At 36.2% G+C, this 23,291-nt stretch overlaps 1 protein-coding gene across 2 annotated transcripts; it reads right to left on the reverse strand.

The window, feature by feature from the left end:
- Positions 1–123: 123 nt before the first annotated feature.
- LOC149846525 (protein DJ-1 homolog C-like) lies at positions 124–21,604 on the reverse strand. Of its 2 annotated transcripts, none has more exons than XM_089996380.1 (9): positions 21,444–21,604; positions 21,131–21,331; positions 5,985–6,134; positions 5,614–5,793; positions 4,669–4,746; positions 1,950–2,150; positions 990–1,130; positions 520–915; positions 124–433 (listed from the first exon to the last, which is right to left on the reverse strand). In XM_089996380.1, the coding sequence occupies exons 1-8, from the start codon at positions 21,582–21,584 to the stop codon at positions 694–696; spliced, it is 1,314 nt and encodes a 437-aa protein (XP_089852506.1). In that variant the 5' UTR covers positions 21,585–21,604; the 3' UTR covers positions 124–433; positions 520–693. The 2 variants fall into 2 exon arrangements, with proteins under 2 accessions (XP_089852506.1, XP_089852507.1); XM_089996381.1 differs by having other exon boundaries at positions 21,131–21,345; positions 21,444–21,574.
- Positions 21,605–23,291: the final 1,687 nt, after the last annotated feature.

A 23,291-nucleotide genomic window follows, 5' to 3' on the forward strand; every position in this document is an offset into this window, starting at 1 on the left:
CAGATGCAAATGATGTATGGATGCATGTAGTTAGATTTATGAAACTCCTCTTTCACAGTTACTCTTTGCCCTGATAATTGAAGATTACACATAGCTACGATGAACCCTGCTGAAAAGAGGGAAAAAACAAAAAAGAAAAAAGGTCTAGCATTTTAAATAGGTACCACCAACATAGATATACAGATTACAATAACAAGGAATATGAGCAAGCATTGGTAATATCATTAATGTCCATTCTAAGGAGGCAGTGCCCATAAATATATTGGGCCGGACCGTAAATTCATGGGCGCATATTAGCAAATACAGTGGAATTTGCTTTAACCATCTTCAAGGCACCATCTTGATAATTATAAAATTGGCTCATGGCCATATCAAAGACACTTTACTCGGTCGGCCAATCATCTTTGTTAGCCGATCCAGCTACAATTCCAACCTGCAGGCCCAATACAGCATCCATAAATCAAGCATATCTTCTTATAACAAGGCGCGAGAAGAGAAATGATCAGGGCCATAGCTAACCTAATATGTAATAGAAAGAAGGATTGTCATATGTCGGAGGTCCAAGAATAGGCTTCACTGTCTCATAAATCAGAAACATGGCAATTGCTGCATCCACTGCCTGTCACCGATACTTCCTCCAGTTTTTAGTTGGCATGCTCACAACGCTTCGTACTTAAACACCCTTCCCTTCTCTCACAGAACTTGGCATTGTGAATATTCGAAAACAATGCCTTCGGCTACACTTTTCGCTCTTGGATGTCCAAATAGCTTACCCACAATTGCCAGCGAAAAATCTATAGCATTTCCAGGACCACTACTTGTAATTACATTCCCATCGATAACAACTCCAGCACCTTCAGCAACTTGGCCAGTGAACTTGCCCATCATACTGGGATGCATGGTGACCTTCTTATCCTGTTAGCTTGAAAAACTATAATAAAACCATACCAGAGAGATAAACAACAACATATGCCATAAACCATCAATACCTTGAGTAGGCCTTGCTTCTGTAGTACGGTGACTGCAGAAGAACAGATTTCCCCATACACCCTTCCAGCTGATTGCTGCTCTTTGAGCAATTTTTTCAAAATTCTTGACTTGTGCAACCGCTCTGCTCTACTACAACCTCCCTGATGAGTTCAAAAGCCACTGTTTAGACATACAAACAGGATGCTCCACAGGCAGCAAAATATTGCAGTTCATGCAAATCCCATGCAAGCTTTGAAGTAATCACATGCACACCAGGAACATGATTTCTGCACATCAAAGAACATCTCTGAAAGAAGCTTCAGAAAAACCTGAGTTGGAATGGGAGAAAGTTTGAAATAGATGTTGATTCAACCGTGTCTCAGATTCTTGCTTTATCACTTCAGATTAAGAAATTTGAATGTAAATAACAGTACAAAAATAAGGGCAATATTTAGAAAATATTATGATGCTGCACCATATAATGGAAAAATCATTAAAAAGGAAAAATATATCAATATCATTGCGATAGTATTACTATATTTCAAAACCTTTTCCCTTTTTCTACATTTTAAACATGACTGCTGCTTGTTCTTCATACTTCTAGTTTTTAAAAGCTTTTCTACCTTTTCTTTACATTTTTATGAAAAATATTGCTAAAACCGATTCTTTAATTGTTTTTATATTTCCTTTATAAATTTTTTTACTTTTAAAATGCTGAGGTTTTTCCAAGATTTTTAACATAAAACTTGTAACATCCTCAGATTTCCCTTGCCAAGATATATCCTAACACAGGTGTGTGTGTGGTCATGTCCCCATATTCTAGATCCACAAAACTCCCCTACCATACTAAGTGTGTCCACGCTGTGCACATACCCTGTGCCTATTGCTATGTGATAAAGAACACTAGTGGCCTGAGTAAGAAAACTAAAAAAGACAAACATGATAAATAGCAAAACATCAAAAATATAATCTTCTCTCACAGGAAGAATGATCACGTCATATGTTGATTCTGCAGCATCTCCAATAACCTTATCAGCAACAATTTTGGTGTTTCTAGATGCTACAATTTGCCTGGACTTCTCCACTGAAGCTACCACAACATCGACATTAGCTCTCCTCAAAATATCCACCACCACAACTGTTTCCATCTCCTCTGAACCATTAGCAATTGGAACAAGAGCCTGCACACCAATTCAATCTCCAAAATGAACATGGTGATATGATTTATACAGTATTTTTTAATTTGCAAATTGATATGGTTCAGACTTCAGGCACTTTACATACTAAAAGCCAAAGTTAAAATAAATACATCGGTCAGCAAATGGATTATCAAACCATGTTAAATCCAGAAAAGACATTGGACTCGGACATTGAACTAGCAACAAATTCTAAATGTTTCATAAACAATATTTAACTTTCAGTTGAACCGAACAATCATAGAGAGGAAGACCTTATTCACTGTATTTTGTTTGGTTTGTCATTTCCAGTTCTGAGCATCTATTCCTGGTGAGCCGTAGCAATTGGACCCACTAAGGAAACTAAAAGGATTATAGAAATAAGTTCAAATTAAAGATAAGAATCAGTTGATAACTGAAGTCCAATATGTTGAACATTACTTGTCAGGTCCTGTTCTAAGACCTGGCTCGATCTTGTAGTCCAAATGATCCTGTGCCATGATGTGCTTGGGATTCATGATATTTTAAGGAGAACACTGGATATTATTAAAACTCAGCATTAACAAGCATAAAATCTGACTTAATGAAAAATGCAACTCACGTAGGTGCTCATGGACAAAACATCAACCATAAAGCAGGAGAAGTTTAGTTGCAGGAATACTAATGATGGTTGTGGTAATCCCGACTCTAAAATATTTATCTCAGACATATCACAAATCACATCCATCTTTTAACAACATGGATTTTTTAGACATTGAAATAAACCACTATTTAGAGGAAAACCCAAGATAAGTAACTTTTATTGAGCTGGAACCTGGAATCTTGGAAATATGAGATTGGCCTAGAGTTAGCATCTTCTCCTAGAAGTACTTGTTTAACTAAATTAAGTTATGGTAAAAACCTATGTCACATGGGTGCAGGTGCGGGTGCGGGTGCGGGTGCGGGTGCGGGTGCGGGTGCGGCGCAATTTTAAAAATTTTGGACACGGGGACTCGGCTATATATATATCCTCTGTGCATATATATGGATATTGTCCTCTAAAGTTTGGCACCAGCATGAGTGTTTTTATAAACTTTGCAAATTGTACTTTTGCCCTTGCAGAAAGGGGGGTCCGGGGGCTCCCCCCGGCACGGGTCCCACTGCGCGGTCAGCAGGCGGGGGTCCAGAGGGGGCTGCCCCTGGCGGGGGGCCATAGGGGGCAGCGCCCCCCGGAATTTTTTTTTTCTGGGGCTTATGTTTAAGACTTGTGCTATATATATATTTTTAAAATATATATATAAAAAGATCATTTTTTTTGTTTTTTACCCTAAAAAATAGACATTTTTGGACTCGGTCAACGTTGACTGAGTCCAAAACAATGACGAACTCGGCCTCGATTCGTTGACCGAGTCTGACTCGGCGTTGACCGAGTCCGGGCCGTGTCCGAAGCCGCACCCGTGTCGGGGCGTGTCGACTCGGGTGCGGCGCCTCCCTAGCCGAGTCCGTGTGACATAGGTAAAAACTCAAGCTTGTCAATCATTTAGAGCTCAATAATAATTTCTCTCGCTGAGAAGTAAGAATGCTGGATGGGCTGAGCAACTTAATGAATTGAATAGATTTCTCCAAGAAAGATGTTTTCCAGATATCCTTGACCTAGAAAGTTTTCTCGTTTATTGGCTTAAAACTATCCTGATACCTTAAAAACATTAGCTTAAGGAAACACGTTTAAGAAAACCTGGAAGTTCTGCCAAATTAACATCGGCTGTATGCCTCCATAGTTCACGATGGACCTATAGAGTGGCCGAAAGCATCCCATACTGGCAATTTAAAATGAAATCCCTATTGAAAAAAAGGGAGTTTGTTTATCCAATGAGCAGCATCATGCAACCAACAGATATATTATTCTGATATCTCCATTTAGCAGCCCAACCACAGCTGGCTAATAAGCAATGGTCTCTCATCAGATAAAAGAAGCTACCCATCAACCAGTGTTTGCCAAGAAGTGACTTGGATTTAGAAAACAAATACAAATAGTTTACAGCAAATGAACAAAAATATGTTTGAAACCTCGACATTGACAATTACTCTTAATTTATGGACAGAAAATAAGTTTATGCCAAAAAAAACCCATCTCTTTAATTTTGTCCCAAATTTGTTGTACATTATTGACAATTAGATTTAAAAGCTAAAACAAAGCTAGGACATGTAGATAGATAAAACCAAACTGATATATTGCTAGGTATCAGAATATTAACAGCAAAAAATGCTTGCCATGACAATAGAACCAAAAGACAAACATGGTGAACATTATTCATGGAATATGAAAAAGAAATGCAGTGAGTCAATCTATAACATTAGAGCAACCACTCCAGCCAACAAATACAAATGACTACAAAATTCACATAATTACTTGACCTATAAATAGATGCCAGAGCCGATATGGCAGTCACATAAGAGTGTACATCACAATCATCAAGCAGTCACAATATCATGTTCTAATTTCTATAGCTGCCAAGAGGAGAGGGAAAAAAGGAATGGTTCTTACACGAGGAATATGGTTAAAAGGCCAATCCATGGAATTGTATTCTTCATTTCTTTGCTGAAAACCATCCCCATGAATTACCTAAATTACACAAAAGAAAAAAGAAGATTGAGAAAAGATACTTCAGAGAATGAGAAGCATTTACCAAGAGACAAATGATAAGTGAATGTTCATAGTCAGTTGTATACATAAGGAGAAAGGCATTTAGTGTGAAGGGAAGCAAAAAATAAATTAAATGACATACTAGTAACATCAGCTTCCCAGAAATGTTTTAAATTAATTGAAAAGAACATCCCCTGAAAAACATGTAGCTGGATATAGTGTTCTGGAGCTTAGATTGTAGGGAATGCTGGGGGAAAAAACTGCTGGTGGCCAATAAACATAAATCTAGCATTTTCTCAAAGGAATGACATTCAATAGGCTGGTGTTTAACTTTATGAAAATCCCCGGACTTATCCATCACCTGGTCACCATAATTACCTATCATTTCTTCTTGGTCATGTTAATGACAAGAAAATCTACAGGGGCACCAAAAACACAGCCACAAGTTGAATAGCTTCCAAAATGACCTTGGGCAGAAACTTAGCAGTGAAACAAACTGCATAACAAACAAATGTTATGCTACTTCTATTAATAGATATGGAGAGGCAAAAGGACCAAAAGTTGACATCACAGCTATAAATGATAAAATTACTAGTTTGCATGGTTCCCCTTGTTCAAGTTTACTCTTCAGACAGTTTGACAGCTAAAACATGATCACTTTTCAAAGTACTTTGCGTGATATTGTGGACATCAAACACAATTAATATTGTTCTAATTGATTATGCACAACATATACCTGTGGGAAACCACAACTAACGGGAGCTTGAATCATGAATAGGAGTCATAACAAAAAAACTGGAAAAAACACAGATTGCCTACAAAAATAGATGAGAGAGAGAAACTTACAAGTGGCCCGCCAACCTCCTCAGCAATGTCCTTCCCAAAAAGCTGTTCAACAAAAGATAGAGAAAACTCGATGGCAGTCCCTGGGCCACGGCTTGTGCTAACCTCACCAGACACTTGGACATTTGATTTAACTGCCCAAAATGTAGGAAGTTTGTCCATAAATGCAGGATGGCCAGTCATCTAGCAATAGTTTGAGTATATCTGAGTGAATACTAAATAGCCGCATGAATAGAATATATCATTACAGGCCTTGAACTACTAAAGCAGATATATCATCAAATGAGATAAAATCACCACAATACCACCATAGATTGAAGACTTTTAGATTCTACCAATATAACAGCAGAAAATCACAAGCACTTATTAAGCACCTTCTTTTTCTTCAAAAGACCCCACGGCTCAAGAGCAATAGCAGGAGCAGCACATATAGCACCATATAGCCTCTTCTCTTCAGCATGTTTTCTTGTAATCTTCTCTAGAATTTGGCAATCCCTCAGTCTTGCAGAACCTGGCATTCCTCCCTGGATTCCGTAAGAAAACCACAATTTACAATCTGTATTTCAATTTGCACAATTGCACAATTTTGAAAACCTTAAAGTTAAAACAACCATCACAAACATATTCTTAAGTACAAGATTATGACTCATTTTTTCTGTCTTGAGTTTCAGCTTTACCAAGTCAGTGGGAACCTATGTCACCTGGGTGCGGGTACAGGTACAGAGGGTAAGACACAGCAATTCAAAAAATGTGGGTACAGGGACACAGCTATATATATATCATATAAATTCAAAATAAACTGAATATAATCTAAATATATATGCTCTATCTAAAATGTATATTATATACCGAAAATATAAAGTTATAAACTGAATATAATTATAAGTTATAATTTGAATACAAACTTATATGTATGGAGGGTAAAATGGTGTCTCGGTGTCGACATGGGTACGGAGGATAAAATGGCATGTCCAGGTACCATAAGTGGGAACGATTAATATGGATCTGCTTACCATCAAAGAGATGATGAGTCATGGGACAAGTTTGGCTGAGCAGAAAAGAGACAGACTTAGATTCACTTATTTCTAGTGCAGCTGGTTGTTTGATGAATCAACAATTGGATGAAATATATGTTAAAAATGTAAATGTATATACAATGTATGTGTAAATATACTTATTTGCATATATATACATACATATATATATATATATATATTTATATTTATAGAGAGAGAAATGGGTAGGTGTGAAATTGATGCGTGCTAAATGATATGTGCTAAATGGTTTTTTCTGCCCTTCCAGTGTTTTTTTCGCAGTTCTGACCCCATAAATGTGTAGGGCATGGTCGATTTACGAGGAATCCACAGCTGGATCATGTGTTTTCGATGAAAAAAATGATATTTGGAGCCTAAAAAATTTACAAAGATTTTGGACCATTGATTTTTCGAACCTTATAAAAAAACCCACCCATGTGTTGGAATCGAACACTTCAAGAGCTGATCCCTATAAAATAAGTACAGATATCACATTTGTACGGTCAAAATTTAAAAATAAAACGAAAACCACCTGAAAAACTCATTTAGCACCTCTCTCTCTCTCTCTCTCTCTCTCTCTCTCTCTCTATATATATATATATATATATATATATATATATATATATATGTTAGGTTAATACCTAACTAGTAGTAACTAGGTTAGTTTCCTTTTTGTCTTCTTTTCACTTTTTTTACCTTTACTTTTTAGATTCTTTTCAGCTAAGAGAGACATTGGAGAGAGAGCCCAATTGCTCTATTGGAGCCGTTGGGACCTCTTCCAACATCTCTCTTGGAGACCTTCTTTGTGTATATAAATAAGGTGAAACCCCCTCTCAAATGCAAGCTTCCTTCAAGGGTTGAAATCAATAAAAGTATTATTTTTTATTTCTTGTTCTTGTGCCCTTTAGTGGCAGTTTGTGAGTGAACCTATGTCACATGGGTGCGGGTACGGGTGCAACACGGGTGCGGAGCAATTTGAAAATTTTTGGACACGGGGACACGGCTATATATATGTATATATATTTTTTTAAAATATATATGTAACAATAATAAGACTCGGTCAAAGTTGCGCCCATTAGGGGACACGGCTATATATATATAACAATAATAAGACTCGGCTATATATATATATATATATATTAAAAAATATATACAAAGATCAATTTTTTTTTAGTTTTTATACGCCTTTTGCCCTAAAAAATTAACAAAAATAGACTCGGTCAAAGTTGATCGAGTCCAAAATGTGGACGAACTCAACCCTGGTGCGTTGACCGAGTCTGACACTTGGTTGACCGTGTCCGCCCCGTATCCGAAGCCGCACCCATGTAGGGGCGTGTCGACCTTATAACCGAGTCCGTGTGACTTAGGAGCTATGTTACATGGGTGCGGGTGCGGGGATTCGGCACTTCCGAAAAACCCGGGTGCGGGGGTGCGGCAGGGGCAAAAATGTAAAATATATATATAAGGGGGTCCGGGGGTTCCCCCGACGCGGGTTGGGGGTCCAATTTTTTTTTCTGGTCCATAGGATTCTTCAAATTTCATTTTATATACAGCTGCACGACAGCTAAAAGAAATTTATTGGATTGGACATGTGGAAAAGAGAGGTCTACACAAGGCTACAGCTAGAGCACCCATCTCGTCAGGAGAACAGTGAATACTAATAGCCAGCAAGGCTACCACCATCATTATCATTTATTATGGAGAGAGAAAATCCTTTACGAAAAAGAATGATCAGCAAGGCTATCACCATCATTATCATTTATTATGGAGAGAGAAAATCCTTTACGAAAAAGAAGGATCATCAAGGCTACCACCATCATTATCATTTATTATGGAGAGAGAAAATCCTTTACGAAAAAGAAGGATCTGGATTGAAAAGGCAGGTGCAGCAGCAACTGTCAGCAGCTGTCAGCAGATTTTTTTTAAAAAAAAAATCCGCAGCCCGACAAATTTTTTTTTTTTAAATCCATAAAAAAAATGGACCTAAATGATCCTGGGTGCGGTCAACGCACCCAGGATCGGGTTGACCGCACCCGATGTCGCACCCGCACCCGCGTTGAGTCGAGTCGACGCGGGTGCGGCACCCTGCTAGCCGAATCCCTATGACATAGCTTAGGAGTGAACCCATTTATGGTTTTTTGTGTGTTCTTTTTGGTATTTTGGTGAAACTCTTTTGAGTGTCCACTTTTGGTGATTTAGTGAATATCTTCAGAGGAACTCATCTCCTTTAATTGTATCAAAGTTTGGTGATCAAGCTGAATTTTTTTTATACATTGGGAAGTGTGCCACTTCAAATTTGAAAGTCATTAAGCTCTCTTGCAATCTTTATTCAAAGTGCTTGTGATTGCTGGTGTTTGCTTGATGGTGGAGTGATAATGACTTCCACCTTTACTCTCGTTTGTTTCTCTCTTCCTTTACTATTTCTCTCTATTTTTTTCTTTTGTTTATACCCGTGTAAAAATGGATGACAATGAAAATGTCACCACAAAACTCATTAAGTGCAATGATTCAAACTATATTCCATGGGCTTCAATTATGAAGCACCTTATATGGAGAAAATGGTTGTGGAGACTAGTAGATGGGACCGATCTAGAACCCAAGCTAACTCTCACCAAAGTAGATAGAGAGAAAGAGGTACCTCTTACGGAAGGTGAGAAAATTAAGGCAATGACCAATTATGAGAAGTAGAAAGAATGGAGAATGGGGCATGCCAAGATTATGTCTTGCCTAATTAGTAGTGTACAGATTAAGAAGTGTTCTAGTCTTGCTAAATTCGAACATGCAAACGATGTATGGGATTACCTTAAAAGAATGCATTATCTTAAAGATATTGCACATGTGTGCAACTTGCAAGACAATATATAAAATATAACTCAAGAAAACAAGAGTGTTAGAAAATACTATAATGGATTATCCGAATTATGGGAAGAGTTGGCTCTTCTTGAACCAAAGTAGCATTGTCCAGAAGATATTGAACTCCACCAAAATCAAATAAACGCATAGCATTTTTACCAATTTATCAATGGTTTGAAATCGGATTTTGAATCTAGTAAATCCGCTCTTTTTCATCAAAGGAAAGTTCCCTCAATAGAAGAATTGAGTATGGAAGAAAATAGGCTTAAAAAGTGTATCTCTAAAAATGATGATGACTCGGTTCTAGCCGTATCTAGACCGAAAAATTATGTTCGGACCTACAAGTCACCACACTATGGGACCAAATGGTGAACATTATGGAAATCAATACAATGAGTATGAGAGAAAGAAAGTTATTTGCTACTATTGTCGTGAACCGGGACGTACGAAAACAAACTGTACCAAATTGAAGAAACCTTATGAAAAGAAAGTTGCCTTTATTGGACTTCCACAAGAGTCAAGTGATACAAAAATCTTACAAGATCCATCCATTGAAAATATGTCCTTGACACAATTAGTGAAAGCTCTTCAACCAGTACTCAAAGGAGCATCATCAACTGGAGACGATGGGTATAATGTTTTTTTCTCCTCTCATATGCAGGATCGCCAGTCAGGAAAGTTGATTGGAGAAGACCATAGAGAAGGAGGCTTGTACTACATGGATTTTTTGAAAATACCCAAGAATACATTTTGTTGCAATGTTCAGAAATTAGATTTGGATTTGTGGCATAAGAGGCTTGGCCACCCTAGTATATCCAAGATTCAGTTTTTCCAAAAAATGAAAAAAATTTGTAATCTTAAAATTTTACATGTGAAAATTATAATCTTGGCAAAACGAAGGGATTACCATTTCAAGAAAAAATATTTGTTTTTTTCTCGACAACTTGAGTTAATACATTCAGATGTTTGGAGCCCAGCATCCATTACATCTAAAAGTGGTTTTGTGTAGTATATAATTTTTTTAGATGATTTCATGAGACACACTTGGATTTATTTCCTTAACACAAGTACAAGGTTTTTTCACATTTTCAAATATTTCACCATTTGGTCAAAAACCAATTTAAGAATGATATTTTCATCTTTTGCACTGATTCAGGGAGAGTTTTTATCAAAAGAATTTAAAGACTACCTAAACTTAAATGGTATCACACATCAAAAATCTTGTCCTTACTGTTAAAATGTGTTATGTAATGTTTTGAACATACGTATATGTATATAAATTATATACATATACGTATAGTGTCTATTTTGTATCTTTTTTATTTTCCTTGTTTTTTTATTATTTTCAGCTAGCCGTTAACTAGCTATTGGGGAGTCCAACGGCTAGTTCAACAGCTAGCTGAACTAGCCGTTGGAACTCCCAACGGCTAGTCTTTTGTGGCTTTCTTGAGTTCCTTAAGAACTCTATAAATATTGCTTTCATGTATGGTTTTGTGGGTCTTTTTGTATTCGGTTCTTTCTCAAATAAAAAGACTATTTTTCTCAGCTGAGTGTGCTCTTGTCTAGTCCTTTTGTGACTAGAAATTGTTTAATAAAGTCCTTTGAGACTTGATTTAGTCTTGTGAGCATTTGTGCAAAATCGGTCTGATTCATTTCATGGTATCAGAGTTTGGTTCCCCTGCGAGCAGCCTTCTTGAAGTACCTCAGCTTGTTGCCATCTGTACACCAACTGTTTGGTGTTTTGCCTCTGTTCAAGGGCAGGTTATTTACTGATTTGCTCCTGCATTTACGCTGTTGCTTGGGCATACTGAACTGAGTTCAGTACTTCCTGCCATCAACTGCTGACCGTGAGAAAAGACTGTTGTTGCTGTCTGCTGGTAGCTGGTGACTGCCTACCAACTGTTCAAGGTATTGTTCAAGTGCCTACCAACTGTTTGAGGTATTGTTCAAGTGCTGTTAACCACTTGCAGTAGTCTTTAGTTTGCAGCTGACTACATTTTTAGTAAAGTTGTGGTTGCTGATTTGAAGAAATGACTGAAAAAGAACCAATTGCCGTAATATCCTTCAAGCTTAACGACTCCAATTATGTCACTTGGTCGGGTGCTATGGAGAAACACCTTCGTAGCAAACGACTTTGGGGTTACATTAGTGGCACGACACTTGAACCAAGAATGAAGCTCACTAAGGAGGTGGATGGTAAGATAGTAGCACTAAATAAAGAAGAAAAGGAGAAAGCACTTCAAGAGTATGAAGGAAAAATGGAAGATTGGGATGCTACAAACTGTCAAATAATCTCATGGTTTATGAATACCATGGATTTAAAGATAGCATCTCATCTCGTGAAATTCAAGACGGCAGCTGAAGCATGGATCTTTCTTAAGAGTCAATATGTTCAAAAGATAATGTCTACAAAGCAAGGGGATAAGAATGTAAGAGATTACTATGGTACCCTTTCTTCACCTTGGGATGAATTGACTTTGTTGGAACCCAAGTGGGAAGAAGGATCCATAGAAATGAGGAACAAATAGAGAGGCAAAACTTGCTCACCTTCCTCCTTGGTCTTAGACCGAAGTATGAGCAAGTTAGGGCTTCCATAATTCACAGAGCCTCACTACCATCTATAGACGAGGCCCTTGCTCAAGTATATCAAGAAGAAACTTGCCTCAGTTTGACCAAGTCAAATGAGGAGGTTCTAGCCGTTTCAAGGCCCGGGAGCAACACTAAAACATATAGACCTCCTCACTTCAAAAATCAAAGTGAAGGTTGGAAGAAAAATGTGATTTGTCATTTTTGCAAGGAATCGGGTCATATCAAACCAGATTGCTAAAGGTTGAAGATGAAAGTAGCCTACTTGGAAAATGAAGATAAGACCAAGAGAAGAGATGATATGTCCTTCATCACAGAAGCTCTTCAACAATTATTAAAGAACAATTCGTCATCTTCATCAAAGGCTGTTTCTGGAGCTGCCATTGCTTCACCTTCTCCTCCAAGTACATATTCTTGGATCTTTGATTCTGGTGCATCCTTTCATATGACTCCTAACGAGAACATACTATTCGAATGTAAAAGCATGTCATCTAGTTCGAATGTTTGCACTGCTGATGGGACTATTTTAAAAACTAAGGGGATAGGAGATTTGAAAAATGATTTTTTTGAAATTCCCAATATTAGGGTTATTCCAAAACTAAACCTTAATTTACTATCTGTTTTACAAATTTCTGATAGCGGTTATAAAGTCTTCTTCTCATCTATGGCATGTTGGGTGCAGGATCGCCAGTCAGGCAAGCTGATTGGGGAAGGTCATAGACATGGAGATCTTTACTATATGGATTACTTGAAAATACCTAGTCAAACTTTTTGTAACTATGCCAAAAATATTGATCTACAAGTTTAGCATGAAAGATTAGGTCACCCTAGTATACAGAAACTTGCTTTGTAACCCTTGTTAAAAGAATATTGTAAAGGAAAAGATTTTGCACGTAAGGATTGTATTCTTGGAAAAAATAGAGGTTCTGCCTTTTGGAAATAGAACTTTTGTTTCTCAAGCAGCTTTTGACTTGATACATTCGGATGTATGGGGACCGGCACTGGTCATATCAAAAGGAAGCTATACATACTATGTAACCTTTATTGATGATTTCACTAAGTTCACATGGATATATTTTCTCAAACTTAAGTCTGAAGTTTTTACTTACTTCAAGGAATTTCATGAACTAATTAAAAATCAATTTGAAACTAATATTAAAGTCTTTCGCCCAGATTTAGGGGGAGAATACATGTCTCTTGAGTTTCAAAAATATTTAAAGAATAATGGAATCATTCATCAAACTTCATGTGCAAAAACTCTACAACAAAATGGAGTTGTTGAACGCAAACATCGTCATATTATTGAGACAACTAGAACTTTACTCATTTCAATGAGCATTCCTAAAAAAATTTGGGCTAAAGCTGCCTTAACTGCGGTACATTTGATAAATAGGATGCCTTCTTCTTCCCTTAAGGGGATATCTCCTATTGAAAAACTATATAAAGTTACTCCAAATTTAAATAGATTAAGAGTCTTCGGATGCAAGTGTTTTGTGTTAATTGGCAAACAAGATAAATTATCACCAAAAGTTGTCGAATGTGTTTTTCTAGGGTATGTTGAAAATAAAAAAGGATATAGATGCTATGATGTTAAAAATGATAAACTTTATGTTTCTAGAAATGTAAAGTTTCTAGAAAATGAAAATGGTTTTGAAACTGATGAAAAAATTGATGAAACTCAATAAGTCTTTTTGTATGACTTAATTGAAAAGGATAATGATAACCTTAACATCACTAGTAATGATAATAATGAGGTAAATTGTGAGGATAACATTAATGAAAGATAAATTGTTCAACAATATACTCATAGGAGTGATTCTTCACCTCGCAGTGCTTTAGAAAGGTATATGGAAATAGGTGAAACAACTTCTCAGAATCCAATAGAGGAACCTACTCTTAGAAGATCTAGCAGGATGTCTAGACCACCTAGCCGATTTGTGTCCTATGAAACCTTTACACCTAAATTTAGAGCCTGTTTAAGTTCCATTCATTCCTTTTATGAACCATCAACCTATCAAGAAGCTAAGGGAATTCCAGAATGGGAGGATGTTATGAAAAAAGAAATAGATGCTCTTTTAAAAGCCAACACCTGGAAAGTTCAACATCTTCCCAAAAAAAAAAAGACTATTGGTTGCAGATGGATTTTCAAAGTTAAGACTAAAAGTGACGGATCTTTAGAGAGATATAAGGCTAAACTTGTAGCTAAAGGGTACTCACAAGAGTATGGAGTAGATTATGAGAAAACCTTTGCTCCTGTTGTTAGGATGACCAGTGTAAGAAGTTTAATAGCCATTGCCTTTATTAGATGTTGGCCTATTTATCAGTTAGACGTAAAGAATGCTTTTCTTAACAGAGATCTTAAGGAAGAAGTCTATATGGAACCTCCACCTAGGTATATTGTTGAATAAGGAAATGTATTGAAACATAATAAAGCATTCTATAATTTAAAACAAGCTCCAAAAGCGTGGTATGATAGATTTAGTAAAGCTATTAATAATCAAGGGTTTATATCATGCTTTACTGACACTGCTTTGTTTGTTAAAAAGACAGGTCCAGATATTGTAATTCTACTGTTGTACGTAGATGATATGATCATTAGAGGTAGTGACAAGAAAAATATAAACCACATCAAGCAGGTGTTGAAATAGACTTTCGAAATGTCTGATTTGGGTTTTTTGAGATATTTTCTTAGAAATGAAGTCGCTTATTCTCCCAAAAGGTATTTATTGTCTCAAATAAAGTTTGTTGCAGATATTATTGACAGATCTAAAATTAGTGATAATAAGCATGTGGAAACACCAAAGATGATTAATGCCAAAATGAGAGTAGAAGATGGTAAAGTCCTTGATAATCCAACGCCTCACCGTCAACTTATTGGAGCACTAACATACTTGTCAATCACCAAACCCGATATTGCTCATGTTGTCCATCAAGCGAGTCAATTTCAACAACGACCAACCTCGGTCCATATGAGTGTTGTTCTCCGGATCATTAGATATATCAAAAATACTATGAACAAGGGATTATTTTTATCATCTTCCTCTGCTTTCGATCTTATTGGTTATACAGATGCAAACTGTGGAGGAAATCCAGATAACAAACACTCAACTACTGGTTTTTGTGTTTTCCTAGGTGACTTGTTGATTTCGTGGAGATGAAAGAAGTAACAAAAAGTATCATTGTCATCCACTGAAGCTGAATATAGAATGACTACAACCATTACAAAACTTGTATGGATTAAAGCTCTACTGGAGAACATGGGTATATATCTAACTTCACCATCGAAACTGTGCTCTGACAACAAAAGTGTAATTTATATCGCAAATAACCATACGTTTCACGAAAGAACGAAGCACATTGAAATGGATTGTCACTACGTTCATGAAGAGTATCTCCATGAAAATATTGAATTACCATATGTACCTACCGAGTATCAGATTGCGGATTTCTTCACCAAGGCGCTACCATCACCTAGATTCTTGTTTCTTTTAGCCAAACTTTCCATTGTTACCCTATAAAGTTTGAGGGGGAGTGTTAAAATGTGTTATGTAATGTTCTATCCATACGTATATGTATATAAATTATATACATATATGTATAGTGTCTATTTTGTATCTTTTTTATTTTCCTTGTTTTTTTATTATTTTAAGCTAGTCGTTAACTAGCTGTTGGGGAGTCCAACGGCTAGTTCAACAACTAGCTGAACTAGCCGTTGGAACTCCCAACGGCTAGTCTTTTGTGGCTTTCTTGAGTTCCTTAAGAACTCTATAAATATTGCTTTCATGTATGGTTTTGTGGGTCTTTTTGTACTCAATTCTTTCTCAATAAAAAGACTATTTTTCTCAGCTGAGTGTGCTCGTGTCTAGTCCTTGTGACTAGAAATTGTTTTATCAAGTCCTTTGAGACTTGATTTAGTCTTGTGAGCATTTGTGCAAAATCGGTCTGATTCATTTTACTTACACCCCTTAATAAAATGGTTTGGCCGAAAGAAAACATAAATATATTATAGAAACAACAAGAACTGTGCTTATTACAAACCAAGTACCCAAAGAATTTCGGGCTAAAGTCATGTTAACTGCGGTTTATCTTATTAACAGAATACCATCATCTTTTTTGAAAAATGTATTTCCTATTGAAAAACTTTTCAAACAAGTCTTAGAATACTCTAGATTGAGAGTGTTTGGGTGTAAATGTTTTATTTTTACCGATAAAAATGACAAACTCTCTCCTCGTGCTATTCTTTGTCTCTTTTAAGGATATGCAAATAATAAAAAATGTTATAGATGTTTTGATGTCAAAAATAAAAGGCTATATGTTTCAAGAAATGTGTCCTTTTTAGAAAAAAAAATCTTTGAAATTGATAAAACTAAGGAAATAACTGAGTATTTTTTTTGTTGGATATAATTTTGAAGATTGGTGATTGTGATATTGATGTAGATCAGGAGGTTAGTGAAGAAGAACCTCATGATATGAGTGAAGAATCATTAAATAAGGATCAAGGTTGTATCCAATATTCCAAGCGTAGTCATTCTGAACATATATCAATGATGAAAAACATGTAGAAACACAAACTAAAAGATCGCCCAGAGTATCAAAACCCCTTGAAAATTTTGTATCTTATAAGTCTTTTTCACCTAAGTATCATGCCTATACATTCCTATATAGAACCCTCCAACTATGTTGAAGCGAAGGAACATACTGAATAGGTAGAAGTAATGAAAGTATAATTAGATGCCTTAGAAAAAATAAATACTCGGATTGTCCAAGATATTACTCCAAGAAAGAAACATATAGGATGTCAATGGGTATATAAGATTAAAACCAAGAGTTGTGGAACTTTAAAAAGGTACAAAGACAAATTAGTTGCCAAGGGATACTCTCAGGAGCATGGAATAGATTATGAAAAAACTTTTGCACTAGTTGCCAGAATTACTATTGTTAGGACCTTAGTAACTCTTGCTTTTGTTAAGAAATGATTTATATATCAAATGAATGTTAAGAATGTATTTCTTAATGGAAACTTGGTTGAAGAAGCGTATATGGAAATACCGCCTGATATAATTATTCTTAAAGAAAAGGCGCTTTGCTTAGATAAGGCTCTATATGGTATTAAACAAGACCCAAAGGCTTGGTAATGACAGGTTTAATCAACTTATGTTTGATGTTGGATTTCAATATTTTCTGACTGACACAATTTTGTTTGTTACGATTTTGGATGCAAGTATTATTAGCCTTCTCCTCTACGTGAAGGAAGTGATAAACAGAGAGTTGAACACATTAAAGAGTTTCTCAAAACACATTTTGAAATGAGTGATTTGGGGTTGTTAAAATATTTTCTTGGTATAGAAGTTTCTTATTCTTCTAGAAGTTATCTACGAACTCAATCTAAATTTGTTCTAGATATTGTTGTTAGGTCCAGTATCTCAGATAATAAGAAAGTTGACACTCCTAAAGTTGTCAATATCAAAATGAACATTGTTGATGAGAAACCACTTGAAAACTCAATACCTTACAGACAACTTATTGGGGCACCGTTATATCTCTCAATTATGAGGCTTGACCTTCCACATGCAGTTCACACAGCGAGCCAGTTTCAACAAGATCCCACCATTGTTCATATGGGAGCAGCTTTGTATATTAAATATATTAAAACTTCTGTTTTTTTAAGGACTTTTCTTGTTTGCTTCTTCTTCCTTAGATTTACTTGTTTATACTGATGCTGATGTGGAAGGTGATCCAAATAACCAACACTCAACCACCGGTTTTTTTTTGTATTTTTAGGTGACTCGTTGATTTCATGAATATACAAGAAGCAGTAGAAAGTTTCTCTCTCTTCAACTGAAGCAGAATATCGAGTCATGGCTACAACCACTATGTATGTGGTCTGGCTGAAGAGATTGCTAGCTGACATGCGCGTTCAAAATATAAGAGCATCACGACTATGTTGTTACAGCAAAAGTTTCATCTACATTGCCAACAATCGGACAATCCACGAACGAACCAAATACATTGAGATAGATTGTCACTATGTACGAGAAGAAAACCTACATGACGTTGATCTTCCCTACGTTACTTCAGAATAACAATTGGTGGACTTGTTTACCAAACCTCTCATTGCTCCTAGATTTCACTTCTGTTGGACAAACTTTTGGTTATTAAACCGTACCTTTGAGGGGGAGTGTTAAAAATGTAAATGTATATACAATGTATGCGTTCATATATATATATATATATATATATATATATATATATATATATATATATATATATATATATATATATATATATATATATATATATATATATATATGTTAGGTTAGTCTAACTAAGTCAGTTTCTTTTTTGTCTTCTTTTTACTTTTTTTACCTTTATGTTTTAGATTCTTTTCAGCTAAGAGAGACATTGGAGAGAGAGCCCAACGGCTCTATTGGAGCCGTTGGGACCTCTCCCAACGTCTCTTTTGGAGACCTTCTTTGTGTATATAAATAGGGGTGAAACCCCCTCTCAAATGCAAGCTTCCTTCAAGGGTTGAAATCAATAAAAGTATTATTTTTCATTTCTTGCTGTTGTGCCCTTTAGTGGGGGTTTGTGAGTGAACCCATTTGTGTGTTCATTTTGGTATTTTGGTGGAACTCTTTTGAGTGTTCACTTTTGATGGTTTAGTGAATATCTTCGAATGAACTCATTTCCTTTCAATCAAAACTACTTCAAACAAAGCCTAACCATATATGAGATGTAAGAGAGGCAGAATTTGAGGACTGGACTAACTGCAAGCATAAATAGGCCATTTCTCAAGACAACACAAGAGACAATGAGATCCCATCATTGTTGTATTCTACTTTTCCACATAGGGGTCCTGATTTTTCCACCAGAAATGGTACCTTTTCGTTCCTGGGTAGGCCTTCTTCGTCTTGCTTACCAATCTACAAGAAGCTTCAGACATCTGGGATGGCCATGGCAAGCCAGTAACTGATGTGCTTAAGATAAAAAGAGTTCATCTATCATATTTCCAATCCTATTCCAGCAAGAACCTTTCCTTGTGAGTTGTTATTTAGGATGTCATTACCTAACCCCTACAGCCAGTGGAGGCTTCATACATGAAGTAGGAAAGGGGTCAAATGATTGGGCTGATCACCCCATCACCTATTCAACCAATCCTGTTGGAGAGTGTCCTTGTGTGCCCCAAGATTTGTTATGAAGTAGCACAGAACCCGAGACAACCGCAAGACAAACAAAAAGGAAACTAAAGCACAAACATAATTTATTTAACCAAAAAAATAAATAACATATTTATACATTTACAAGAACACCAAGAAATAAAATAAATATTTTTTATTAATAATACAAATGAATCTCACTACAAAACACTCAAACACACACCATATGTACATCCATCCTCTCTCACCTATACAACAAAAAGATGAGTAATATATCTTAGTTGTCAAAGGCGGTGCCTAGGTGCCGCCTCAGTGACCTAGACGCAAACCCACCGCCTGGGAGACCAGGTTTGGGCAGTGGGGCCGTATATTACCGCCTAGGCTGGCACTTTTTTTTTTGTGTTGACTGTATTCAGCTTATAAAAGGGAGAAAAGGTCCCTTTTCCCCCTTTTTCCTCCTTTTTTTTGCGTTGACATATTATTATTTGTCTATTGCTTATTGATGATTGATTTATGTTGTATACAAGTTTCTTATTAATTTTAGTAGTTTGTTTACATATTTTGCATTTTTTTTATGTTTTTTTTTTATTTGGGGTACCGCCTAAGCCTTTTTAGGGGCTCATCACCTAAGCTCCGCCTAGCGCCTATGACAACTAAGTAATATATAGAGAAAGACATAACAATTAGTTTGACTAGTCAAATTAGATGTGTTTTGCTTTAAATGCTAGTTTGAATAGTCAAACTAGCTTTTGAGAGTCAAACTAGCTTTTGAGAGTCAAACTAGCTGTTACAAACCCCAGCCGCTAATTGGTCATTCAAAAAATGATCAAAAAAGAAAAAAATACAAAATACAAAAATAAAATAGTTAGTCATTTTAATAATGACCAAAAAAACTAATCTAACCTAAAGTATATCATAAGTATACCTGCTATTCTAACAGGTACACCTAGAGTATACCTATCTTAAAATACATAAAAGGTATACCTAAAGTAGACCTTGAATACAACTCAAATTAAATGTGCAAGAATACACATCAAAAGAAAAAAAAAGAAAGAAAATACACTTGGGTGTACTTTGGTATATACAAGACATACAACAACATAGGGAAATGCTACATATATCTTAACAAGATTGTCTGTTGTGAGGCCCAACACTCTTCAGCGGTTTGGTTCTTTAGGTGACCAAGGTGATTGCTTCGATCACATGATCTTGTCTCGTAATGTAGGGCAATGGGCCAGCTGTTTTCTAAAGCTGATGGTTGTTGAATCATTCATAGATGTTAGTTATAAGCAAACTTGGAGAAGGTGCAAGCTCAATGTCCTGCTAATTGATTCAAGCAAGCCGGGAGCAACTCATGTAGATTAACACCTAGCTTTTGAAAGCAGCCATTTCCCTTCATAGAAACTAAAACATAGCTTATTTGGCTTAATGAGTGTCTTCTGCTACTTTCTGGTGATACCCCGAATTAGGCAAATCCGCCCTCCTGCTTTCCATATGACTTCTAATCCTCAGTTAAAAAATCGGCACACAAATGCTCCCGGTGGTGCTAGCGCAGAAGACCACATTAGTAATTAACTAACCATTTCTCCTGGTTATCATGTAGGCAAACAATTTTTCATTTTTTGACTGTGTAGACTCATAAATTCACATCATGTTCTTTCCTCAACATTCCTCCTGTTTGTTTATTCAACCCCAAATTGCCAACTGAATTCCCAATACGTTCAATACATGTTCGACATTGTTAATTCTGTAAATGAAGGTGATAAAAGCAATGTAATTTTACTAGAAATTTGACAAAGAGGCGGTATACCCAATCATAGAATCATCAACTTAGAAAAACAACCGCTAAGGCTAGAGGGGGGGGGGGGGGGTGGAGAAGAAGAGATTTACCGGAAGAACCACCAGATCGAAAACCTCCCGTTCGCACGCCGATATGAATGCATCGGCGACGAGCCTCACCCCTGACGACGCCTTGATCTCCAGATGCGGCTCCACCGATGCAAGGGTAACCTCCGCCCCCGCTCTCCGCAGAACATCGACCAAGATCACCGCTTCCATCTCTTCGGTGCCTAACCCGATTGGAAGCAAAACCTGGAACAAAACCACTAAAATTTTACATGATGAGAGGCGAAACAGGAGACCAATCCTGTACCCTTACACGAAAGTCGGCCAGGAATTCTTACAGAGAGAGAGAGAAAGAGACCTTAGGGACGGTGGTGAGAGGGGACGAGGATGCCGATGGTTTCACTGCCACCGACGATGTTGCCGTCGGTCGGACCGAGGAGGGTGGCCGCCGCAGAGAGGAAGCTGGGACGGAGAAGGGGCGGAGCGCCACAATCGCCATCCTGTAAAGGCGGTCAAGAGAGAGAGAGATGGCTTTGATATTATGCGATTGGGGATAACAGAAGGGAAGATTTTTTTCCCGCCACTTGTCACAGGAATACTTCAATTTGCTATCGTGTCGTGTCCTTTTATTATTATTTTTAATGAAAATAAAAAAAATAAAAAAGTGTCTCATGTCCTTTCTGCCATGCCTTAGTGAGGCCAGGGTGCCAACCCTGGCCGAATGTCACTTATTTCTTTCTCTCTTTATATATAGAGAGAGAACTGAACATATTAGGCCCATTTTTTTGTTCTCCTCCGTTGGGTTTTATAGTTTGAAGCTTTTTACGATACATCTAAATTATTAGATTTAGTAAGAATCAACTCTTGAATTATGTTTTTTGACTAAAAAATATGTTTTTATGAGCAAAGAAAACTAATGCCTTTATAGCTATTTATTTTGGATTATCCAAAAAACTTGTATACAAAAATGATTCCAGTGAACTAAAAGCCCGTTTCCACTAAACAAAACCTATAGATCACATCTACGGTGTTATATGTAAGAAAAAACGCTAAAAACTATGATTTTAGAATGGGCCTAATGAGGCAGAACCCATGCCTCACACACACACACACACACACACATATATATATATATATATATATATATATATATATATATATATATATATATATATATATATATATATATATATATATATATATATATATATATATATATATATATATAATCCTTAGGCGTCCTTTTTAATTGGACCTTTTCAAAAATTGTAGTTTTAAGTATTTTTATCATATCTAATACCGATTGTTATCTATAAGTTTTGTTTAGTGAGAACCATCTTTCGAATAGCCAAAATCCAACCCCTATACAAGTTTTTCTGGTGATCCAAAATCAATGGCTATGAAGATACCAAATTTTTTTGTCACTAAAACATGATCCAAGAGTCAATTATCATTAAATCAAACATGTTAAACACATCTAACAGTTCAGCTCTATCATAAAACACTTAAAACCCATAAGGTAATAATGGAGCATAACAAAAATGGGGCTTAATATGTTCAGTTCTCATATAGAGTAATGCATTATTTAGGCTCCTTCAAAATCATAGTTTTAAATATTTTTTTATCACATTTAACACCGTAGATGTTATCTATAGGTTCCGTTTAGTGGGAACTGGCTTTTGGATCACCTATATCTGACATGTATACAAGTTTGCTCGTGATCCAAAATCAATGGCTATGAAGGTGCAAGTTTTTTTCAGCTAAAAAAACATGGTTTTTCATAAAAAAAAACTTGATCAAAAAGTCTATTTTCACTAAATCTAGCGTGCTAAACACATCTTACCATTAAGATCTATCATAAAACACTTAAAACCTATGAGGCAGAATGAGAAATAGGGCACAATAACTTCAATTTTCATGTAGAATAATGTGTTCCTTAGGCCTCCTTTTTAGTTAAGCCCTTCAAAAATCATAGTTTTAAGTATTTTTTTATAGCATCTAACAACTTAGATGTGATCTATAGGTTTTGTTGAGTGGGAACCGGCTTTTGAATTTCTGGCTCTGCGTCAACTTGTGACGTATAAACCATGACCATCTAGGCTAAACCACCCAAAACATGTTCTTGACTAAATAAACCATGTACATCATATCCATAGGGCTTAAATTATAAAAATATTATGGCAAATTTTAAAGAACAAATATTTCT

This window comes from Nuphar pumila, chromosome 2 (assembly GCF_984573655.1).
Source record: "Nuphar pumila chromosome 2, dmNupPumi1.hap1.1, whole genome shotgun sequence".
Taxonomy (NCBI): Eukaryota; Viridiplantae; Streptophyta; class Magnoliopsida; order Nymphaeales; family Nymphaeaceae; genus Nuphar; species Nuphar pumila.

Excerpts from the sequence above, each read along its gene's own strand:
- LOC149846525 (XM_089996380.1), bottom strand. The coding sequence starts at position 21,584 with ATGGCGATTGTGGCGCTCCGCCCCTTCTCCGTCCCAGCTTCCTCTCTG. Across the intron at positions 6,135-21,130 it reads TCGATCTGGTGGTTCTTCCG|GGAGGAATGCCAGGTTCTGC; the intron begins GTAAATCTCTTC and ends TACGGAATCCAG. Across the intron at positions 1,131-1,949 it reads ATGACGTGATCATTCTTCCT|GGAGGTTGTAGTAGAGCAGA; the intron begins GTGAGAGAAGAT and ends TGAACTCATCAG.